Here is a 23528-nt window from a genome sequence, read left to right on the forward strand (position 1 = left end):
AGAGAGTTCCAGAAAAACATCTATTTCTGCTTTTTTGACTATGCCAAAGCCTTTGACTGTGTAGATCACAATAAACTGGAAAATTCTTAAAGAGATGGGAATACTTCACTATATCAGGTGTGAATTCTGCTTCTTCTGTTACATCATCTTGCTTACCTTTTTCTTCCTCGTTTTGTTCTCATCCTTCAATTTGGGCCTAGCTGGAAGGATCGTAATGTAATATTCAGCCACTCCAGTCCACAATGATTGGAACATTTCTGAACTTAATACTCTGAAAATCAGCTCCACCTAGTATAGCACCAGATATATTTTCTGATTCAAGTTCATTAGTTCCAGGGCTTGCCTGGTGGCTCAGCGGTAAAGAATCCACCTGCCAATGCAGGAGACACAGGTTCAATCCCTGATCTGGAAAGATCCCACATTCCACGGAGCAACTAAGCCCATGTGCCACAACTACTGAACCTGTGCTCTAGAGCCTGCGAGCCACAACTACTGAGCCCACATGTGGCAACTACTGAAGCCCGCATGCCCTAGAACCCATGCTCCAAAACAGAAGAAGCCACCACAATGAGAAGTCTGTGTAACTAGAGAGTAGCCCCCCATTCACCACAACTAGAGAAAAGCCCACACAACAGCAAAGACCCAGCACAGCCCCAAAAAATGAAATAAAATTTTTTTATTTTTAATACTTATTTTATAATTACATTGTCATAGTTTGGGTTCCTCCAAAAGCGGACCCTGAAACAAGGATCCAAGTGGCAAGTAATTTATTTGGGAGTAGATCCCAGAAAACAAGTGATAAAGTGAGGAATGTAAGATGGAGAAAGGCAAAAAGCCAACAAAAGCACATTTAATAAATCCCATAGGGACTACTGAGGGACAGTGTGGGACATATCTCAGATTCAGCTCACTGTAAGGTGGGGACGCAAGTGTGTTTATACACCAACTGCTGGGCCCTGTTAGTGAAGAGCTGCCCCCAGAAGTATAAACTGCCCACACTTTGGAATAGTAACTGTGCATGTCTGAGCACTTTCTTTAGTTTTGGAGAAGACAAAGCAGAGGAATACCACCGGTACACAGACGTAAGACACTGGTGCATGGGAATGTCTGTCGGAGCTCTGCTGAAATGAAATCAGGTGGGCCATGGGACGCCACCTCAAGCATCTGCACTGTAGGGGCTGTGCAGCCTAGCAGACTTATATTCAAATCTTGGCTCTCCCAAGTTACATTAGTTCTCTGAGTCTTTAATAGTATGGGAATGATAATACATATCATAAAGAGTTCTAAGTAAAGTGCCTGGTGCATACCCCATACATGTTGATTTGTTTCTAATAGCAGTCCAGAAAAACTTAGTAAAATTTTTTCCTTTTGAAGAATTGAATCTAAAAAACTATCATTCTGGTCAATAATTGCTCTAGCTAAATGATTTTTAAATTATTATTTAAATAATATGGGGAATAAGATACTACTGATGGGTATTTTCTCTCATAGGTTACCCAGGAGATTTCAGATGAAACAAGAGTTTTCCGCTTATTAGGATCAGACAGGTAATAGTTTGGTTGTTTTATTACCAAAGGAGTTCAGCAATTGTATTTTTACTTGCACTGTCACCTCTGATTGTATTTCAAACAAAACTTTTTTTTTTCAATATATTTATTTTCTTGAAGGAAAGCTGGTTTATAATATTTATACAGGTTCCATGTATGCAGCTGTGTATCTCTAGTTCTCTGCTCTTCGGTGCGCTCACCACCAGAAGCTGCGTTTCCTTCCCTCACCATACAGTTGATCCCCTTTACCCATTTCGCTCTCCCTCCATCCCTACCTCTTCCCTCTGGTTGCCACTCTGTATTTACACGTTGGTTTTTGTTTGGTGTTTTCATTTATTTTTGTGTATGTTAAATGAAACTCTTAGAGGCCTCAGAATCTTAGAGAAATTTCCCCGTATCTTTATTGAGAGGGAAATATTTTTGTCAGTCAGTTAAGGAAGCTTTTATTAGTGTGTGAGGATCATGATTCTAGAGATAGTTATACTCAGCCAAGACAGAATGTGTTAACATAGATATTTATGTCCCTAGTTGCATGATATATTTGTGGGTCTTTTGTTTTTATCATTTCTTCCTGGCATGTTAACTTCTGTTAAATGTTACTACATAAATCCAACAGAATGTGCACCTTGTGATTTTAACTTTATATATCAGAAGATATTTGAGTCAGTCTCTGAGCTCGTTCTAAAGCAGAAGGAATTATGTGTTCTTTGTGATCAAAATGAAAGATAAGTTCCAAAACTATGCCCTCTTATGAAGAAAATTTATAGTTTTTGTTCTTCAGAATCTATACTGTATACCTCTACAATGAGTAAAATACTCATTTTCCCACCAAGAGATGTTAACTGCAGCAAAAGATCAAGAATCTCTGGTCTTCAAGTCTAGTCACATCATTGCTTAAATATTATACACTTAAGGAAAGAGGGGAGAATTGGAGTTATACCTCCATAAAAATTTTAAAGAGACTTTTGTAAGGAGAAAAAGGATTTTTGGGAAATGACAGCTACCTTAGTAGTAAAGGCAAGTCCACAGAGCATGACAACCTAGTAACTAGTCCTGCAAAAAAGGAATTTGAGGACCACCTGGTAAATGACGCTAGAATGGGAGGCTCTTCGCTTCTCTGAAAGGAAGGGCTGACAGAAGAACTGTAAATCATCCAATGATCCTGGCACTCCAGTAAAATATGGTAAGAGAAAATTCCTTTTCATAGAAGATAGGCATCAGAAGGCATTTCTTATAGTTACTTGTTTCCTTCCAACTCCTTCCCTTAGAATTTTCTCTTTCATCTGTTCCCTTTTTTGTCTGTTCTATATTGTTTTTCCATTTTCTGTCACTGTTTGCCCTAAAAAACTACTTTTCTCAGACCATTGCCTTGTTCTGGTTATCTTCTTACTTGGGCATCTCCTTGATTTTAAGATATGTATCTTAACCAAAGTTTTTGTTTTGTCTTAATTTTTAAAGAGATTTGTTAAACTATATTGTTTAAATACAGGTGTTAGTGTCTAGGAGGAAAGAAAACTCAGTGTAGAATATTAATAATGGGTAGTTGAATTATGGGTAATTTTATTTCCCCCCTTTTTTTATAATGCATAATTCAAGTATATATTACTTTTCTGTTGTTTTCAGTTAAAAGGTAATAATATGCTAGGTGTAGGAAATTCCTGCACTAGAAAAATGCAAGTATTATGCAACTCCCCCCTCCCATTTCCCTTTCTAGACTTTTTTTTTCTGCATGGGCATATTATTTTTTATTTTGTTCTCAAACCTATCTTCCTACAGTTTAGAACCTATGATATGACACTTGACTGGTTTTTGGGTTTTCTTCCTATTGGTCCTTTCATTGAACTCTTTCCCTGCCCTTATTCCAGGGACAAGGGAGATGGCCCCACTTCCTAGTTTTTAAAACTGTTCTTTTCAGATATCTTAAAGAACAGTGTGAGTAGGTATCTCTTAAAATTCTATTTTATTCTCTTAACCCTTCCTCCAGCCCCTTCTTGTTCATGTATATTCTAAAGCTTTATTATACTTTTGTTTACATGTATGAGTAAGCAAATTTGTTTTTGGTTAGAATAAGATGAGACTATCCTGAAACGTTTTCAATATTTTTGATAGCTCAGTTGGTAAAGAATCCTCCAGGAATGCAGGAGACTCCGGTTTGATTCCTGGGTCGGGAAGATCCGCTGGAGAAAGGATAGGCTACCCACTCCAGTATTCTTGGGCTTCCCTTGTGGCTTAGCTTGGTAAAGGATCTGCTGCAGTGCAGGAGGCCTGGGTTCGATCCCTGGGTTGGGAAGATCCCCTGGAGAAGGGAAAGGCTACCCACACCAGTATTCTGGCCTGGAGAATTCCATGCACTATAGGGGGACACAGAGAGTAGGACACAAGTGAGCGACTTGCACTTTCACTTTCACATTGATAAATCCATCAATTCTTATTCAGTTTTGTTTTTAAGCTATAAAACATAAAGCTCAATTTGACTATGTATCTATGATCTCTGTAATCTTGTGTGAACATGAACAATGATATTCCTCTCTCCCAGTTTGATGTTAGTATTTGAAGATGAAATCTCTGTTCTTACTCTAACGAGATTTTTGTTTTGATTTAATTGCAGGGTTGTTGTTTTGGAAAGTAGACCAACAGAAAATCCTACTGCACACAGCAATCTTTACATCTTGGCTGGACATGAAAATAGTTACTAAGCAACAGAAACTGGTCTCAAATGACAAGAAAATGACTATACTCCACTGAAAGGAAAAATATCTTGAGGAAATTCAGTACAAACTACACTATGATTTGCTTTAATTGTTATGAGTTATATCTCAAATGATCTGTACTTTAAGGTAGGATTCAATATTTTCTGTAGCTGGAAACAGCTGTTCTATCTCTTGCCACTGTGTGGTGGTTTTTTTCAAGTTTGCTTAATAAAAGCTATGAGACAAATAGTCCTTTAGTTCTAGGAAACACAGTCTTTTAAAAAAAAAATAATGTTTGTAACAAGGGTGCCATTGATATTTTTAGGTAACAACTTGTGATTATCTTCAGAGAGGTAAATTTAGTGACAGTTTTCTCATTTTATACCATGTTTTATTCCTTTTTAATGAACATAATTTGATAAAGAAATTATCAGATAAGCCTTTTACTTTTACATTGGCCATTCTGTATGTTTTTGTAAAATAGAATATTTAATCCTTATTTATTAATCTCTTGCTGGAGTGGTGTAATGTATCTAACTTTTAGTAAAGGAGGGTTGCAGAGCAGCTTAAATTTTTTTATAATGTGTAAAAATTTTGTTTACCTTTTAAGACTAGTACTTTAAGGGGTTAAAGGCTGTGTTTGGAGGTTCAGTACATACATGCAATTTTATTTAACACAAGTATTTTGTAATATAATATTATCCAGAATTGCCTTAAAAGGGAGTTTTTTGTTTTCAACTACATATAGTTGTAGGGGATCATACAGAAGATAATGATGATGGTTGAAATATTGTTAGAAGGAGTGTATCTGTCTAGATGTGCCTACTGTGTGTATGTATTCTTGACAAGCAGTATAATATACCTGTGATTTTTTTTTACATTAGGGATAATGCATAAGAAATTAATCTTCATATATATTACCATCCCTAATGTAGAGGGGAAAAGTATTTAACTGCCCATGATATGTATTTTACATATACTATGCCAGAGGAGAAAATGTAAAGCAACTACACATGTATTCTTCGGTTTTTTACGATACATAGATCTTCATTTTGAGTAGGCTTAAGAAAAAAATCTTTAAGTGAAATTTAATTCCTGATGGGATAGTATAAAATAAGTATTATAAAAACTAGTATTCTAAAGATAAGAAAGGATAGGGCCATTCTTGAGTTTTCTTCCTTTCTGCTATTGTTAATATTTGAAATTAAAGCATCACATTGGTACCTATTATCTTAATACGTTTAACAGTTACCTTTGAGATGATGAACAAGGGGTTAGTAGTAACAAACTATGGATTCTTTTTGAGCAGGTCTTTGAGAGGAAGACAGTGTAACTATCTCATTCAGGCTGTAGTGATCCTATATAGTAGGTATGATCATCATCTCCATTTTTCAGATGAGGAAATAAGGGGTTAGCGAGGTTGAGACTTACCCAGTTCACACAGCAAGTTAGTGATTGAGCCAGACCATGAGTCTTGTGACTCTGTTCTTTTTGCTATGCAATATGCAAACAATAAAATGTTATGCAAATGAAATATATAAAGTTTTGTCCTTTTAAAATGTATATATGATTTCAGTAAGTGTGTCACTGTTTATTTTGGGCATATTAAATGGGGTCTCTGGACTGAAGGACACTGGATACAATAGATGTCAGGGAGTCCTGCTCAAAACAAACAGTCATGTTGTGTTTACAAAGACCAACATCCTCCTCCTCTCTGAATCCTGGCTGCCAGATCTTCCCATCCAACAATATTGGAAGAGTCTTCTCTGTGCCATCTGACCAGTGCAAGTGAAAAGACCTGAACAGATCCTGACATCAGAGGTGTCCTGGCTGAACTGCCCAGCTGGATAACTCTACAATGAAAATCATAGTTAATGTGCACAGCACCCCACACATGCATCCAGACTTGCAGTTATTCTTTTAGTTCCATGCTATTAAAAATGATTAAACAACCAGGAGTTATGAAACATCCAAAGAAGCCTCTTACATGAGAGAGAGAACAATTAGGGAAAAAGCACCTAAAGGCAACAGACTATGAAGAAAGAAAAAAATGTCAAAAGAAAAAGTATCTTTGGAAAGATGAATTTGCAACTATGAATCAGGAGTAGGTATAAAAAGGAGCTTTCAAAAAACAGAGGTATTAGAAAAAATGAATAGCATTGCTGAATAATTCAATATATGATTTAGAAGTTGAAGATTTATAAAGTTGAAGAAATTTCTCAGGAAATAAAATATGGAGGAAAAAAAGTTAATTTTTAACAGCCCTGGAGGCCCGATATTCAATCTCCCAGAGTTCCAAAAAGAACAGAGAAAACAGGGACTCAGTGGAGTATTTCAAGAAATAATTCCAGTACTAAAGAACTTCAGATTTTAGATTGAAAGAATAATACAGTGGATGAAAAAAAGTCTATTATGAAATTTCAGGCACTTTGAGGTCAAAGAGAAGATATGTTTCCAAAGAAAAAGGGCAGGTCAAATACCAAGAAGTAAGAATCAGAATAGCTTAAAATTTCAACAGAAGCAGTGCCTTCAAAATTCTGAAAGAAATTTCCAACCTAAAATTCTGGATCCAAATAAACTATTAATCAAACCTAAGGGGAAAATGAAGACATTTTTATTTGTACAAGGTCTCACAAGCTTTACCTCTCATATGGTCTTTCTCAAAAAACCATAAAGGATATGTTTCATAAGAATAAGGGCACAAATAAAATGAAGACATGAGGTGTAAAGACTGGGATTCAGCACAAGAGAGAGACACAGTGAAGCATATCAGAAGCTCCCACAGAGACTTTTTCAGAAAGAGTAATAAACTACCTGATGCATCTCCCAGAGCCCAAAAAAATCAGAGTGAGGGACTTGCGACATTGAGAAAGAGGAAGGGTCAACACAAAGGTGCATTGATGAGGTCATTGCTGTGTAGACAGTGGCAGCTTGATTCCACCAGGTCTTCTGTGAAGCTCTGTTGATAGTTCAGCAATTGTCTCCTGAAAGACAAGTGGCTGGACTGTTTTCTTGACTCTTCCTCACTAGTTGAATTGCTACCAGGGCATTACCTCCTGAAGTACACCATTGTAGCTGGCCATGTGGGCTCCTTGGCTGTCAGAGAATGCCCTGAGGTAGAAAAATGGAAGAGTACGAGATAAATCTGAGCTCAGATAGAACTATCCACTGCCTCTATGGCTGAAATCAGAAATGGGTTCAATTCAGTTCAGTCGCTCAGTCACGTCTGACTCCTTGTGACCCCATGGACTACAGCACGCCAGGCTTCCCTGTTCCTTCACCAACTCCCAGAGCTTGCTCAAACTCATGTCCATTGAGTCGGTAATACCAGTCAACCATCTCATCCTCTGTCGTCCCCTTCTCCTCCTACCTTCAATCTTTCCCAGTATCAGGGTCTTTTCCAATGAGTCATTTCTTCACATCAGGTGGCCAAAATATTGGAGCTTCAGCTTCAGCATCAGTCCTTCCAATGAATATTCAGGACTGATTTCCTTTAGGATTGACTAGTTTGATCTCCTTGCAGTCCAAGGGACTCTTAAGAGCCTTCTCCAAAACCACAGTTCAAAAGCATCAATTCTTCAGCACTCAGCTTTCTTTATGGTCCAACTCTCACACTCATACATGACTACTAGAAAAACCATAGCTTTGACTCTGGATCTTTGTTGGCAAAGTAATGTCTCTGCTTTTAATTCAATCTGTGATGATATTATTTCTATGCAAAAACTTACCTAAGGTTGAAATGAAACCAAAAACTCCCAGGTATTAACTCCAGGAAAGCAAAATGTTGTATCGGAAAGAAAAGGTAAACCACTGTGACCAGTGGCTGAATGCCCTAAGAATGTTAACGGTAAATAATAATCTAATCAAGTTTATAACATAATTATATTGAGAGAGGATAACATATAATTATAACATAATTATATTGAGGTGGTGTGGAGGTAAAGTGGAACAGTGGATCCACTGTTCCATTTTAACAGAAAGTTAAAAATTAAGAAACAGCTTATTTAGTGACATGGAAATAAAATACTCTGCTAAAAAAGAAGGAAAAAGGTTTTTGAAGAGAGATGGAGTAGGGCATGCTTCTTTTTGGTGACAAACTTATAGGACTATTCAGTTATTTATGTGTGTGCCTACAGTTTTTTTTAATGTAAAAGAAATTAAGTGAAAGCATGTTTCTGTTGCATGACAGAAACAATATGAGCAAGCATACAAATGCAGCTTCCTATACTATACCTTACACATAGTGTGTGTGTATTAGTCACTCAGTCGTGTCCATTCGAGTCTTTGCAACCCCATAAACTTGAGCTCACCAGGCTCCTCTGTCCATGGGGATTCTCCAGGCAAGAATACTTGAGTGGGTTGCCATTCCCTTCTCCAGGGGATCTTCCCAATCCCAGGGATTGAAGCCGGGTCTCCCATATGGCAGGCATCTGAGCCACCAGGGAAGCCCTTACACATAGTAGGTATTCCATAAATATGGACTATGGCTAAAGTATGCATGGTGTAGTAGAAGGCCAGTAATTGGGGGAGAGGGTGGGAAACTGGTTAAGTAAATCTAGAAGGTCTTGTGACAGAAATCATTATCTTTTTTTTTTTCTTTTTTCTTTTGGCTCAACCTCCTGTCCAGCCTTCTCACCCACTACTCCATTAAGCACCTTGGAACACTGGCACATAGAGGTCATGATCATTCCACCTTCATTGCTTGACTCATAATGGCTCTCCCATCTGAAATTATGATTTTTCACCATTCTTTATTTCACTCAGGGCACTTGGTTTACTCCACACAAGCCCTAACTTTTACATGGCACTTCTGTTTATTTTCTGTTTTCCAGAATTTCTACAGCACATGTAGGTTATACATCTCAACATAATACCCAGTTGTCATATACTGGCCAAACCCATGTAGCACTAACTACTTACCTTAGGCAAATTATTCAACCTTTCCAGGCTTCCATCTCCTTATCTGTTGATTGGAAATCATGGTCACTTCATATGTTTGTTAGGAGGGTTAAGTGAGATCCTTGGCATTAAAGTTTCCTGCTTATGGGAAGGAAAAAGAAAAAGCTGACTCCTCTGTTTTTCACCAGAAAGTTAGGCATAAAGAGGCATTTTCATTCTGTAGTTATTCCTCTCAGTATGTCACACATTGGTAGGCTTGTCATGGAGATCTTTAAATTCTGCTCTGATCAAGTTCCTTACATGTTTTTTCATTAGAAAAATAATCAGTACCTTGTGTCAGAGATTCAGGACACTCTTTCATACCAAACATAGTAGCAAGCATCATTTTAGGTTTTACTGAGAATCTCAGACTGTTCTTAATGGACCTTACTTAGGAGAAGACTGAGAAACATTTGTTAAAAATCTACTGTATTGACATCAGGAATGAATCAAATATTCTCACTCTCACCACTTGTTATCCATTGTACTGGAGGTCCTACCTGGTCAGTTCAATAAAAGAAAACTAAGAAAAAAATAAAAGATTTGGAAAGGAATAAAAATGCCATTATTTGCAAATAAACTGTTAGAACTGTCAATATAAAAACAATTATATATGCATATACCTGTAATAAACAGAAAATGAAGTTTTAAAAGGATACCATTTACAATATAGAAAACCATCAAATGTCTAAGCAAATGAGATGGAAGATCTCTATACTTAACACTGTCACTGCGGATACCAGGGGCATACATGAGGAGAGGTCACATGAGGACACAGCAAGAAGGCGGCCATCTGCAAGCCAAGAAGAACGGCCTCAAGAGAAAGCAACCCTGCTAACACCTTGTTTTCAGATCTTTAGCCTCCAGAACTGTGAGACAATGAATTTCTGTCCTTTAAAAAAATAAAACTATCGTTGAAAAGATAAATAAATAGGACCTAAATAAATGGCAGATTATGCCATGTTGCTGAATTAGATTTGATATTATAAAAATGTTAGTTGATTGAAATATTCTGTGTCATACAAGCAGATACTCTATGAAAATTAACAAGTTGATTATAAATTATATAAAAGGCAAAGGGCCAGGAATACCCAAGGCAATCTTGAAAGAGAAGTTTGGGAATCTTTACCAGATTTCAAGAGTTATGATACAGTTGCTGTAGCAATTAAGAAGAGTGACATTGGCATGAAAATAAAAACTGAAATACAACTGAGAGTCTAGAAACAGACCCACACTTAGTTACCTTATGTATAATAGATACACTGCAGTGGAGTAAAAGAAAGGATAGCCTTTTCAATAAATTCTATTGAAAATTTATTGAAAACAATAATGGAAAATCAAATTGAATCTTGACTGCAGGTTCACTCAACAAAAATAAATACCAAGTAGATTTTAAATCATCTAAAATATATAAAACTATAATCCTTTCAAAATAAAAAAATATCTTCATGAACTTGGGGTAAACAAAGGTTTTCTAAACAGATCATTAAGACTTTGGCTATAAAAGAAAAAGTTGATAAGATTGACTTAATTAAAATTAAGATGTGCTAGGGACACCTTTACAAGATGAAAAGACAAGCCATGAAATGGAAAAGTTGTTTGCCTTACATTTATGCACAAAAGACCTACCCAGAAGATATAAAGAAGTAGGGCAGAAAACCCAATGAAAAAATGGGCAAAGGATTTTGAACAAGTCCTCCACAAAAGGTAACATCCACGTAGTCAATAAATATGTATTCACTTCCTTGATTATCAGGGAAATGCAAATTAAAAATGCAATACTTTACACATTCACTGAAATGGAAAAAAAAGATAAAACCAAATACAATGAAATTGTGAAGAAACTGGGTTGTTACACATTGCTGGTGGGAATGATGCATACTTTAGTAAACAGTTTGGCAGTTTCTTTAAAATGTTAAACAGATTCACCATACGACCCAACAATTCCACTCCTAGGTATCTGCCCTAGAGAGAACATGTCCATACAAAAGACTTGTATGTAAATCTCCATAGAAGCAACCCAAATATCCACCAATGGTAAATTAGTCATATGTGTGCAATAGAATACTATTCAGCAATGAAAAGGAACAAAGTACTGATACATGATACAACATGGATGAACCTTAAAAACATGTTAAGAATGGAAAAAATCAGTCACAAAAGATCACATGTTTTAGCGATCCTATTTACATGAACTATCCAGAAAAGGTGATCCATAGAGACAGAAAGGAGACTTATTGTTTGCATGAGGCAGGGGTTAAGGGTGAAGAATGACTGTGAATGGGCATGAGGATTCTTTTTGAGATGATAAAAATACTTTTAAATTAGATTGTGATGATAGTTGCATGACTGTAAACTTAACTAAAAACTATTTATTTACAGACCTAAAATGACTGAATTTTATGGTATATAAAATGTACCACAATAAAACCACACAGAGAGAAAGAGAATATCCAAAGGATCAATAAACCCTTCAAAAGTTATTAACTTTATTCGTTACCAGCGAAATTAAAACAGTAATGCTGCTACAAAATAAAGTCACAATGCAGTACCATTATACAGCCCCAGAATGACTAAAATGAAATAGCACAAAATGAAGTGTCATGAGGGTATGGAGCAACTAGAACTCTTATACACTGTTTGTTGGAGTATAGATTGGTGTTACCAAGTTGAAAAACTAAAGATGAACAGACACACCTTATAATTCAGCATTTCCAATCCTAGGTTTGCACCTAAAAGACAGATTCACCAAAAGACACATAAGACTGCTCACAGCAGCATTATTCATAGTCACCAAAACTTAGGAATAACACAAATGTCCATCGATAGCAGAAAAGATAAGTTGTGGTATATTCACAGCTCAAAATGTCAATACTACAGAACCATCGAACAGACTGAACTCCTACTGACAGCAACATGGATTTCAATACTCCAGAATTTAAGTTCTTTGTAAGAATTCAGACATTAGGAGTATACTGTATAATTTCATTTAAATGAAGTTCAAAAACAGGCAAACTATAGTATTAAAAATCAGGATGACGGTTAACTTTGAGGAGGAGTGAGGGAATAATGATTGATATGGGACGTGAGGGGATGCTTTTAAGGTGCTGGGAATGTTCCCTTTTTCACTTCTAAGCACCGTGTACGCTCAACGATTGATGCATTTTTTTCTGTACGTACTTAAACTTCAATAAAAGCATTTATTAGAATCTGTGTCAAGACCTTTCCTTGGGAGAAATATCTAATTTTCACATTAATCCTACGATGTAGTTGTTGTTCAGTTGCTAAGTCATGTCCAACTCTGTGACCCCACGGACTGTAGCACACCAGGCTCATCTGTCCTCCCCTATCTCCTGAAGTTTGCTCAAATTCATGTTCATTGAGTAGGTGATGCTAACTATCTAGATGTAATCATCCCATCCTCTGCCACCCCCTCCTTTTGCATCAAGGTCTTTTTCCAGTGAGTCGGCTCTTCTCATTAGGGGACCAAAGTTTTGGAGCTTCAGCATCAGTCCTTCCAATGAATATTGAGGGTTTATTTCCTTAAGATTGGTTTGATCTCCTTGCAGTCCAAAGGACTTTTGAGTCTTCTCTAGCACCACAGTTCGAAAGCATCACTTCAGTGCTCAGCCTTCTTTATGGTCCAACTCTCGCATCCATACATGACTACTGGAAACACCATAGCTTTGACTAGATGGACCTTTGTTGGCAAAGTGATAGCTGTGCTTTTTAATACACTGTCAAGGTTTGCCATAGATTTCCTTCCATGGAGTAAGTGTCTTAATTTCAAGGCTGCAGTGTCCATCCGCAGTGAATTTGGAGTCCCAAGAAGATAAAGTCTGCCACTGTTTCCACTTTTTCCCCACATATCTGCCATGAAGTGATGGGACTGGATGCCATGATCTTAGTTTTTTGAATGTTGAGTTTTAAGCCAGCTTTTTCACTCTCCTTTTTCACCCTCATCAAGGTTCCTGTTTTATAAATGAGAAAACCAGAAGTCAATCATTGTTACAAATTGGGTTCTCTAGAAGCAAACATCAAGATGGAGTTAGAAGTGCAGGAGATTAATTTTGGGAAATAACATATGTGAGGAGAGAACAGAGGGTGAGCAGGGTAGGCAGGAAGACTTGGTGCAGAATTGACACGTGTGAAATGAGAAGGGGAGGAAGGAGGACTGGATAGAGCCTGGAACTGCAGTGCAGCTCTAAGAACATCGTGGCCTGTCGATGGGGAGCTCCAGAGCAAAGATTATCCACTTAGAGGAATCCCATGGTGAAAAGGAAACCCATACAGAAGAACCCAGTCATTAGCTGGAAGCAGCCCAGGGAAAGTTTGGCCAATGCTGAGGTGAATTATGGAACTTAACTAATTTCTTGCAGCAAATTCTCTCTCAATGCCTCACTCACACAGAACGTTAGTTGAAAAGTTAGGATGAATCTTGTTTAAATCCAGAGAGTCACTTTATGCCTGCTTAAATGGGGACCTATCAAGTGTAGCTCAAATACCCAAGAAAACCATTTGAAAAGTATATATTTCTAAAGGAAACATAGTGTTTGGAAAAATAAAGAATGAGAGTAAAGGGCTTCCAGGCAGAGGAAGTTGTATCCAAAATAAACATGATTGAGAGTTAAGCTCCTGTATCAATGTTCTTTGGCTGTTTGTTGGTTGTTATGGATTGAATAAAAAGCTGAAAACTGGACTCAGAGAAGACCTAGGGGCAGTACCCACTAACAGTTCCTTTGGGCCCTCAGAAAAAATCCACTTCAAAAGCCTTCTGCACTGTTCTTTCATGCAAGAGTCAGGTTCCTAGGGAAGAGAATGTTTGACCTAGGTTTGGTTATCCTTGGTCATAGGGGATGTGATGCCTTGAATAATGGTCCCACAGAGCCAGAAACCCAAAGCAAAAGAAGGGATAGATATTGGGCTTTTGACAAGAAGGAAAAATGGATGCTGGGCTGATAAAAGAACCGGATGGCCTGTACAGTTATAAATCATCACTTCAGTTCAGTTCAGTTGCTCAGTCGTGTCTGACTCTTCATGATATCATGGACTGTAGCACGCCAGGCTTCCCTGTCCATTACCAACTCCTGGAGTTTATTCGAACTCATCCATTGAGTCAGTGATGGATCCAACCATCTCATCCTCTGTTGTCCCTCCCCTTCTCCTTCCTCTTTCAATCTTTCCTAGCATCAGAGTCTTTTTCCAATGAGTCAGTTCTTTGCATTAGGTGACTAAAGTATTGGAGTTTCAGCTTCAACATCAGTCCTTCCAAGGAATATTCAGGACTGATTTCCTCTAGGATGGACTGGTTGGCTCTCCTTGCAGTCCAAGGGACACTCAAGAGTCTTCTCCAACATCACAGTTCAAAAGCATCAATTCTTCGGTGCTTAGCTTTCTTTATAGTCCAACTCTCACATCCATACCTGACTACTGGAAAAACCATAGCTTTCACTACACGGACCTTTGCTGGCAAAGTAATGTCTCTGCTTCTTAATATGCTGTCTAGGTTGGTCATAACTTTTCTTCCAAGGAGCAAGCGTCTTAATTTCATGACTGCAGTCACCATCTGCAGTGATTTTGGAGCCCCCAAAAATAAAGTCTTTCACTGTTTCCCCGTCTATTTGCCATGAAGTGATGGGACCAGACACCATGATCTTAGTTTTCTGAATGTTGAGTTTTAAGCCAACTTTTTCAACTCTCTTCTTTCACTTTCATCAAGAGGCTCTTTAGTTCTTCTTCACTTTCTGCCATAAGGGTGGTGTCATCTGCATATCTGAGGTTATTGATATTTCTCCTGGCAATCTTGACTCCACTTTGTGGTTCATCCAGCCCAGCATTTCACATGATGTACTCTGCATGTAAGTTAAATAAGCAGGGTGACAATATACAGCCTTGACACTCCTGTCCCAATTTGGAGCCAGTCTTGTTCCATGTCCAGTTCTAACTGTTGCTTTTTGACCTGTATACAGATTTCTCAGGAGGCAGGTCAGGTGGTCTGGTCTCTTTAAGAATCTCTTTCAGAATTTTCCACAGTTTGTTGTGATCCACACAATCAGAGGCTTTGGCATAGTCAATAAAGCAAAAGTAGATGTGTTTCTGGAACTCTCTTGCTTTTTTGATGATCCAACAGATGTTTGCAATTTGATCTCCGGTTCCTCTGCCTTTTCTAAATCCAGCTTGAACATATGGAAGTTCATGGTTCATGTACTGTTGAAGTCTGGCTTGGAGAATTTTGAGCATTACTTTACTAGAGTGTGAGATGAGTGCAATTGTATGGTAGTTTGAGCATTCTTTGGCATTGCCTTTCTTTGGGATTGGAATGAAAACACCTTTTCCAGTCCTGTGGCCACTGCTGAGTTTTCCAAATTTGCTGGCATATTGAGTGCAGCACTTTCACAGCATCATCTTTCAGGATCTGGAATAGCTCAACTGGAATTATGCCATCACCTCCACTAGCTTTGTTCGTAGTGATGCTTCCTAAGGCCTACTTGACTTCACATTCTAGGATGTCTGGCTTTACAGACCAGTGATCCCACCATCATGATTATCTGGGTCATGAAGATCTTTTTTGTATAGTTCTGTGTATTCTTGCCACCTCTTCTTGTATCTCTGCTTCTGTTAGGTCCGTACCATTTCTGTCCTTTATTGTGCTCATCTTTGCATGACATGTTCCCTTGGGAAAAAAAATGTTCCTTGGTATCTCTAATTTTCTTGAAGAGATCTCTAGTCTTTCCCATTCTATTATTTTCCTCTTTCTTTGCATCGATCACTGAGGAAGGCTTTTTTATCTCTCCTTGCTATTTTTTGGAACTGTGCATTCAAATGGGTATATCTTACCTTTTCTCCTTTGCCTTTCACTTCTCTTCTTTTCTCAGCTGTTTGTAACGCCTCGTCAGACAACCATTTAGCCTTTTTGCATTTCTTTTTCTTGGGGATGGTCTTGATCCCTGCCTCCTGTACAATGTTATGAACCTTCATCCATAGTTCTTCAGGCACTCTGTCTATCAGATCTAATCCCTTGTCACTTCCATGGTATAAATGTAAGGGATTTGATTTAGGTCATACCTGAATGGTCTAGTAGTTTTCCCTACTTTCTTCAATTTAAGTCTGAATTTGGCAATAAGGAGTTCATGATCTGAGCCACAGTCAGCTCCTAGTCTTGTTTTTGCTGACTGTATAGAGCTTCTCCATCTTTGGATGCAAAGAATATAATCAACCTAATTTTGGTATTGACTATCTGGTGATGCCCATGTGTAGAATCTTCTCATGTGTTGTTGAAAAAGGGTGTTCGCTATGACCAGTGCATTCTCTTGACAAAAGTCTGTTAACCTTTGACCTGCTTCATTTTGTACTCCAAGGCCAAATTTGCCTGTTACTCCAGGTATCTCTTGACTTCCTACTTTTGCATTCCAGTTCCCTGTAATAAAAAGGATATCTTTTTTGGGTGTTAGTTCTAGAAGGTCTTGTAGGTCTTTATAGAACTGTTCAGCTTCTTCAGCATTACTGGTCAGGGCATAGACTTGGATTGCTGTGATATTGAATGGTTAGCCTTGGAAATGAACAGAGATCATTCTGTTGTTTTTGAGATTGCATCCAAGTACTGCATTTCAGACTCTTCTGTTTACGATTATGGCTACTCCATTTCTTCTAAGGGAATCTTGCTCACAGTAGTAGATATAATGGTCATCTGAGTTAAATTCACACATTCCAGTCCATTTTAGTTCACTGATTCCTAAAATGTCGACATTCACTCTTGCCATCTCCTGTTTGACCACTTCCAATTTGCCTTGATTCATGGACCTAACATTCCAGGTTCCTATGCAATATTGTTCTGTTTTACAGCATCGCACTTTACTTCCATCACCAGTCACATCTACAACTAGGTGTTATTTTTGCTTTGGCTCTGTCTCTTCATTCTTTCTCGAGTTATATCTCCACTGATCTCCCATAGCATATTGGGCACCTACGACCTGGAGTGTTCATCTTTCAGTGTCCTATCATTTTGCCTTTTCATACTGTTCATGGGATTCTCAAGGCAAGAATACTGAAGTGGTTTGCCATTGCCTTCTCCAGTGGACCACGTTTTGTGAGAACTGTCCACCATGACCCGTCTGTCTTGGGTGGCCCTACATGGCATGGCTCATAATTTCATTGAGTTAGACAAGGCTGTGGTCCATGTGATCAGTTTGGTTAGTTTTCTGTGACTGTGGTTTTCATTCTGGCTACCTCTGATGGATAAGGATAAGAGGCTTATGGAAGTTTCCTGATGGGAGAGACTGACTGTTGGGGAAACTGGGTCTTGTTCTGACAGTGAGGCTTAAAATACAAACCCATTCACCAACTGCGAGTGAAATGGTTCATTAAATCATTATGATCTTCAACCACAAGCTCTTTTCTCAGTAGTTTTGGTAAGTGTAAGATTTAGCACGCTCTAAATATGGCATTTAACTTTGGGTATATAGCTTCCTCCTTGTCATGTTTCTCAAATCTAAATCTTCCTGGATTACTAACCTCAGTGTGATCGTCTTGTCATGACTAGAGGACACAGAGAGTCCAGGTATCTGTTAGCCCCTGAGCACCTGCCAGGGCATCCCAGCCATTTGACATTTAAATGCTCCATACAAAGCCCCGACTCTGTATCAAGCTGTCCAATACATATTTCTCAGTTTATGCTTTCTGACAACCCGCAGTGGGTACCAGTGTCCAATTCCATTCCTTAACACCCAGTTCCAAAGCCTCCAGGATCCCACAGCCTCTGTGCATCCTTGATCAAAGCTATTACTAAGTAATAGGTAGGTATTTCTATTCTCTTAAGGATAAGAACAACGACATTTATGTTTGCATCCCCAGCACCTAACAGTTCCTGACTCATTGTCAGTGAGCAGTAAATGTTTGTTGAATCAGACAACAATACAATGAACATTTTTTTCAGTAATGGGGTTACCTGCTCATGAGTGTAACTCATTCATGGGTATAACTATAAGAAAATTTTTCTTTAGCTCGTAGCCTAGCTCCTTCAAAATGCAGATACATTAGAAAAATGTGTCAGTTTTCTGAAAATGAGGGAAGTAGTGTGAGTTTTAGAATATAGAGCCTAGGTATCTAGGCTCAGAGTCTAGGCAAAAAATTATTTTAAAATAATGAACCTTGATATCTCAGAATCTGTGGTCAGTCAGGGTCTAGGCAACATAACAGGAAACCCCAGTAGGTATTTTACTAGAGGAGAATTAAAAGAATTAACATAGGGAAATGTTAAACAGATGTTGGAGGGCTGAAAGGACAAAAAAAAGGACATTAAGACAACTCAGAACAACTGCACTGCCAGAAGCAATTACCAGTGATAGGGTTAGAGGAACGAAAGGGTAAAGTCTGGGATTACTAGAACCTGGGGAGGGGCTCAGAGAAGACCCACTGTATTAGAACTCTGACCCTGGGGAGGGTTTGCTGCCTGGCTGCCACGGCGCATCAAGAGCTCAGAGGAAAGTCCCATGAAGTTGGGACTCAGACCCTAAGAGGAGCTGCTGCTGGTACCTTTGACCATGTGTAGTACTGACTCTGGAAGGGCTAAAAGAAGCAGGAGTTAAGGAGAACTTGCACAGTTAAGGAAGAGCAAGAAACAGGAACGGGGCTTTTTCTCCTCCCACTATCCATTCTCCTAGTGTCTCCAGGAGGTCTGCCCTAACTGGAGTGGATTCTGGAAAATACAGTCTGCAGACTTCTAGCCCCAGAGTAAAAGGGTTAATTTGGAGCTTAAAATATTAAATAGGCAAATAATATAACTGGGGGCATTGTTTGACCTAGATTATTATGTAGGGGCCATTTTAAATATGATCCCCTAAAGAAGGAATAACATGTCATCTGAAACAACGCAAATGGCAAGAATGTCATTTATTATATGTGTCACATTCCCATAAAAATGTATTTTCTCATATCAGTTAAGCTGGGATTTTATTTCATATTTTAAATTTATTTATTTTTGGCTTAGCTGAGTCCGTTGCTGCGAGGGCTTTTCTTTATTTGTGGGGAGTGAGGGCTACTCTCTGGTTGTGGTGCTAGGGCTTCTCATTGCAGTAGCCTCTCTTGCGGAGCACCAGCTCTGGGCGCTCAGGCTTTAGTGGCTGCAGCATGCCGGCTCAGTAGTTATGGCTCATGGGCTGTAGAGCGCAGGCTCAGTAGTTGTGGCCACTGTCTTAGTTACCCCGTGGCATATGGAATCTTCCTGGACCAGGAATCTAACCTGTGTCCCCTGCATTGGCAGGAAGATTCTTAACCCACTGGACCACCAGGGAAACTCAAAGTGGGAATTTTTAAAGCACTAAATGCAAGTGTAATGCTTTACACCTATTTTACTGTGGCCCTTTAAACAGAGCTTTTTAGGAAGACTTAAACAAGGAAGATCTGTGTGGTATTTATTGACAACTAATGTCTAAATAAATTCTCTGAAGATTACTTTTTCTTTTCATTTCCACATAATTCTCTGTACTTTTATACCACTAAGTTTCAGCAGATTAAGTTAAAACAGAAGGTTTCAGTATCTGGTAAAGCAAGAATGAATTAACAGTCTTGCCATATATCTTACAGTTAACGAAATAGCTTCTAATCCATTCTGATTTGCCAAAAAACAGTTACTCAGATAGCCTGCTTTTTTACTGTGGTTCCACAAAATCGAATGATAAGCTTAAACTGCTCTCAGCCTTAGAAAATGCACATGGATTCTAGTTTCTAACATAGAGCATATTCTTTGAGAAAGCCTTCCAACATTCAGCTTAATTGGGTATATTTGTATCAGTCCCCTATTACGGGTGTGGCAATGAACTACAGACTTGGAGAGATACAAACATAAGTAAAACAGTCAGTGAGCACAGTCTAATTTGAGATGGACATTGGCAAAACAGCTGTAATCCTGGGCAGACTAGCAGTGTAGTGGAGGTTGCTTCTAACTGAAAGATCTGTAAGAAGTTTTGTACAGTGTGACATTTAGACCTGCGTCTTAAAGTTGGTTCCACTTTTTCTGAGACAAGTTGAAGAATGCTTTGCCAATGTCATCTCAATAATCTTTAATATTTTTGGAGCATACTATGGCTCCCATTATTAAAGAAAGTGAAAGTTAGTCTCTCAGTCATGTCCAACTCTTTGCGAAGCTAAATCTTGTTTTCCCAACTTGAAACAGTGTGTGTGTGTGTTAGATTAACACACATATGGGCTCTCCTTTATCAAACTGTCTCTGCTTAATCTTAAAGACAGTAGTGATGGGAACAAGACCGTAAAAAACTTGCAGAATTGTTGGGGTCCTTTAATGGACCAGAACCTGTTGGTCCGGAGTCAATGATAAGAAAGTGAAAGAAGGAAAGAGGCTAATATTCCCTGGGTTACGCAGCAGGCCTCCGCGCTCCAGGGAATCAGCCAGAAAGAGAGATAGAGAGAAAGAAGGAAGGACACGGGTACCCAGGTCTCTGATGGAGCAAGGGTGCTTTATTGAATTCTGTGTGAATATATATACCGTATTACAAGGTAGCTTCTTCAGATAAAGATCAAAAGACCTGACTTTACAAGTTACCAAGGAATCAAGGAGCAATAGAGGCCATAAGGCCAAAAAGCAATCCACATCAAAAGAGGGTCATAAATAATCCCTTTTACCAAGTGGAAAAGCTAATGAAGGAAATCCTATGCAAGCATCTCATTTCTGTGATCTCAGTCCTGGGATCTTGCCACTCCTTTCGCTCCTATCAGGAGCTGATAAGGAACAGAGGGTTCAAGAGAGATAGAAAACAGCACACAGGAATCCTACTGTTAAATATTCCCTAACACAGAATTTTTTTTAATTGTTGGTATTTCATAACAGTTATGATACATAACTCTCCAAAATGCAAATAACTTGTAATACCACACTTGGTGCTTGCTTCTGTGGAATTGCCACACTGTATTCTAATTCTATTTCTGTCTTCCCCTCTGGAATTAGTGCCTGAGAACAAGGATTGTATGTCAGTGCAAATTTGTACCTACAGTATGGTACAGGAAACAGTTACTCAGTAACTGTTTCTATTTTTATTACTAATTATTTCCCAAGAGAGAATTTCAAGATACTTAAGTAATTCACAAAATCTTAACTTTTATACTACTTATTGTCAGCTTTCAGCAGCCCTTGCAGTCCAGTACTCTCTTTCTATCAGTCTGATGTCCTTTGGTATCATTTTCTTCCACCAAGAATTATTTTACACTCTTTCAAGGAACCAGAGAATTCCTGCTTTCCCCTTTCTGCTCCACACCAAAACTCTGCTCTCAAGAGCCTCCATTTATGGCAGTGTGATACTACAGAGCTAGATGGTGGTTCAGTACTTCACCCTCCTTTTCACAGAGGAAAGAGGCCAAGAGAGGGTAATCAACTGCCCAGGATTGTACAGTTACTGATAAAGAGACAGGATTTGAACTCAGACCTCTTAATGTCCAAAAAAGCGCTCTTTCTAACATATGATGTGGCTTTGTATTAATATTAATATGCATTAATAGCCTAAAATAGCACTCCGTTTTCAGATATTTGCCTTCTCTCAAGGTCAGAAATCAAGCTAAAATAATGACATGGAACTTTATTTTCAATATGATGCTGAGGGTGTCATAGAGCTCTTCTGAGGTTCCTAAAATTGTAACATACAGCTGCCTCCATGTCAGCCTTACATCACACAGGAAATAACACATTTAGTTAAGAGAAATAAGGATAACATCATCCGCATCTGCAATGTGCCAGACACTGTGTTACACATTTTCTGTATGGAATTTCATCTCATCTTTAAGATAAGTCAATGAGGTAGCTATTATTATCTCTTATTTATATTCATAAATGTATATGTTTAGTTTATAATATTTTATATAATTTATAAATAAGGTAGAAAAGTGAAGTATATATTTCTCATGCTTGGTGGCTGTCTTTGGAAACATTTCCTACATCAGAGTAATTTCCCACTCTATGAATCCAGACTCTCTGAGGCAGAGTCCAAGCTCCCTTGCCCAGCACCTTTGCAGCTTGAGTGCAGGCTCTCCCAACCAGGCTTACTCACACAGGTCTCAGTCGAAAACAGCAGCATGAAGAAGCAAGTGCTGTGCTGAATCCATTTTTCTGGCCTGGATGGTGAAGAGAAGTCTGGTCTTCAGTGGCAGAAATGACGGAGAGTCTTGTACGTAACGTCCTTCATCTACAGCCCCATTGGTAGCAGCACCGAGGTCTGGCTGAGGCAATCCTGCTTAGTGGTTTTGGTATTGTTACTGGCTGGGTAGGCTCCAGATCTGACTGATTCTCCTAGAGACTCCACAGACTATGTAATGTTCCTTAGTAAATTCTTAAATTAGCTGAAGTGGCTTCTGTGGTTGGCAAATAAGATCCCAGTCAACATGACAAAACCCACTGGAAAAAAAAAATAATAATAAAAAAATTAAAAAAAAAAAAAAAGATCCCAGTCAACAAATCAAAACCACAGTGAGATACACCTCAGTTCCATTAGGATGAGGACTATGAAAGAAAGAGAGTGACAGAGACAGTGAGAGAGAAAAGGAAGAGAGTGAGAGAAAAGAAAAGAGAGGGAGAGAAAAGGAGAAGAGGGGGAGGGAGGGAAGGGAGGGGAAGGAAAAGAAGTCTTGGAAGGATGTGGAAAAATGGGAACCCAGTGCATTGTTGGTGGGACTGTAAAATGGTAGAGTTGCTGTGAAAAACAGTATGGTGGTTCCTCAAGAAATTAAAAATATAATTACCATATGTCCCAGCAAACCCACCTCTGGGTATATACCAAAAAGATTGAAAGCAGGGTCCTGAAGAGATATCTGTACACCTGTATTTGTAGTAGAATTATTCACAGTAACTAAAATGTGAAAAGTACCTAGGGTAGTCAAAATCATACAGACAGAAAGTAGCATGGTGGTTGCCAGGGGCTGGCAAGGGGATAATAGGAAATTGTTCTTTAATGGGTACAGAGTGTCCATTTTGCAAGATGAAAAGGGTTCTGAGATGGATGGTAGTGATGGTTGTACAACAATGTGAAAGCACTTAGTTCCACAGAACTGTCCACTTATAACTGGTGGACACTTATAAGATGGTGTGTTATGTACATTTTACTACAATTAAAAAAAAAAAAGGTTGACAGTACCAAGTGCTCACATGGATCTGGAGCAACTGGAACGCTCACATATTCCTGAGAGGAATGCCAAATGGTACAGTCATTTTGAAAAACCATATGGTAGTATCTCAAAATGTTAAACATACATTTACCATACAATCCAGCTGTTCCAATTCTAGGTAGTATTTACCCAAGAGAAATGAACACATATGCCCTCAGAAAAAGTTATTCACAACTGGGGGTCAGGGACG

At 38.5% G+C, this 23528-nt stretch overlaps 1 protein-coding gene and 1 long non-coding RNA gene across 5 annotated transcripts in view; one reads left to right on the forward strand and one right to left on the reverse strand.

The window, feature by feature from the left end:
• The window catches only part of MAP4K5 (mitogen-activated protein kinase kinase kinase kinase 5), a 115709-nt gene extending 109934 nt beyond the window's left edge, over window positions 1-5775 (forward strand). For all 4 annotated transcript variants that reach the window (XM_043918997.1, XM_043918995.1, XM_043918999.1 and 1 more), the window contains exons 32-33: window positions 1492-1547; window positions 4156-5775. In XM_043918997.1, coding sequence (XP_043774932.1) covers window positions 1492-1547; window positions 4156-4243 — 144 coding nt within the window. In that variant the 3' untranslated portion in view covers window positions 4244-5775. The remainder of the gene's footprint in view (window positions 1-1491; window positions 1548-4155) is intronic.
• Window positions 5776-6381: 606 nt separating this feature from the next.
• On the reverse strand, window positions 6382-22547 carry LOC122704388. The gene is made up of 3 exons (XR_006343850.1): window positions 22228-22547; window positions 9158-9274; window positions 6382-7348 (listed from the first exon to the last, which is right to left on the reverse strand). It is a non-coding gene; the product is annotated as an uncharacterized LOC122704388 (long non-coding RNA).
• Window positions 22548-23528: the final 981 nt, after the last annotated feature.

Source organism: Cervus elaphus, chromosome 12 (genome assembly GCF_910594005.1).
Source record: "Cervus elaphus chromosome 12, mCerEla1.1, whole genome shotgun sequence".
Taxonomy (NCBI): domain Eukaryota; kingdom Metazoa; phylum Chordata; class Mammalia; order Artiodactyla; family Cervidae; genus Cervus; species Cervus elaphus.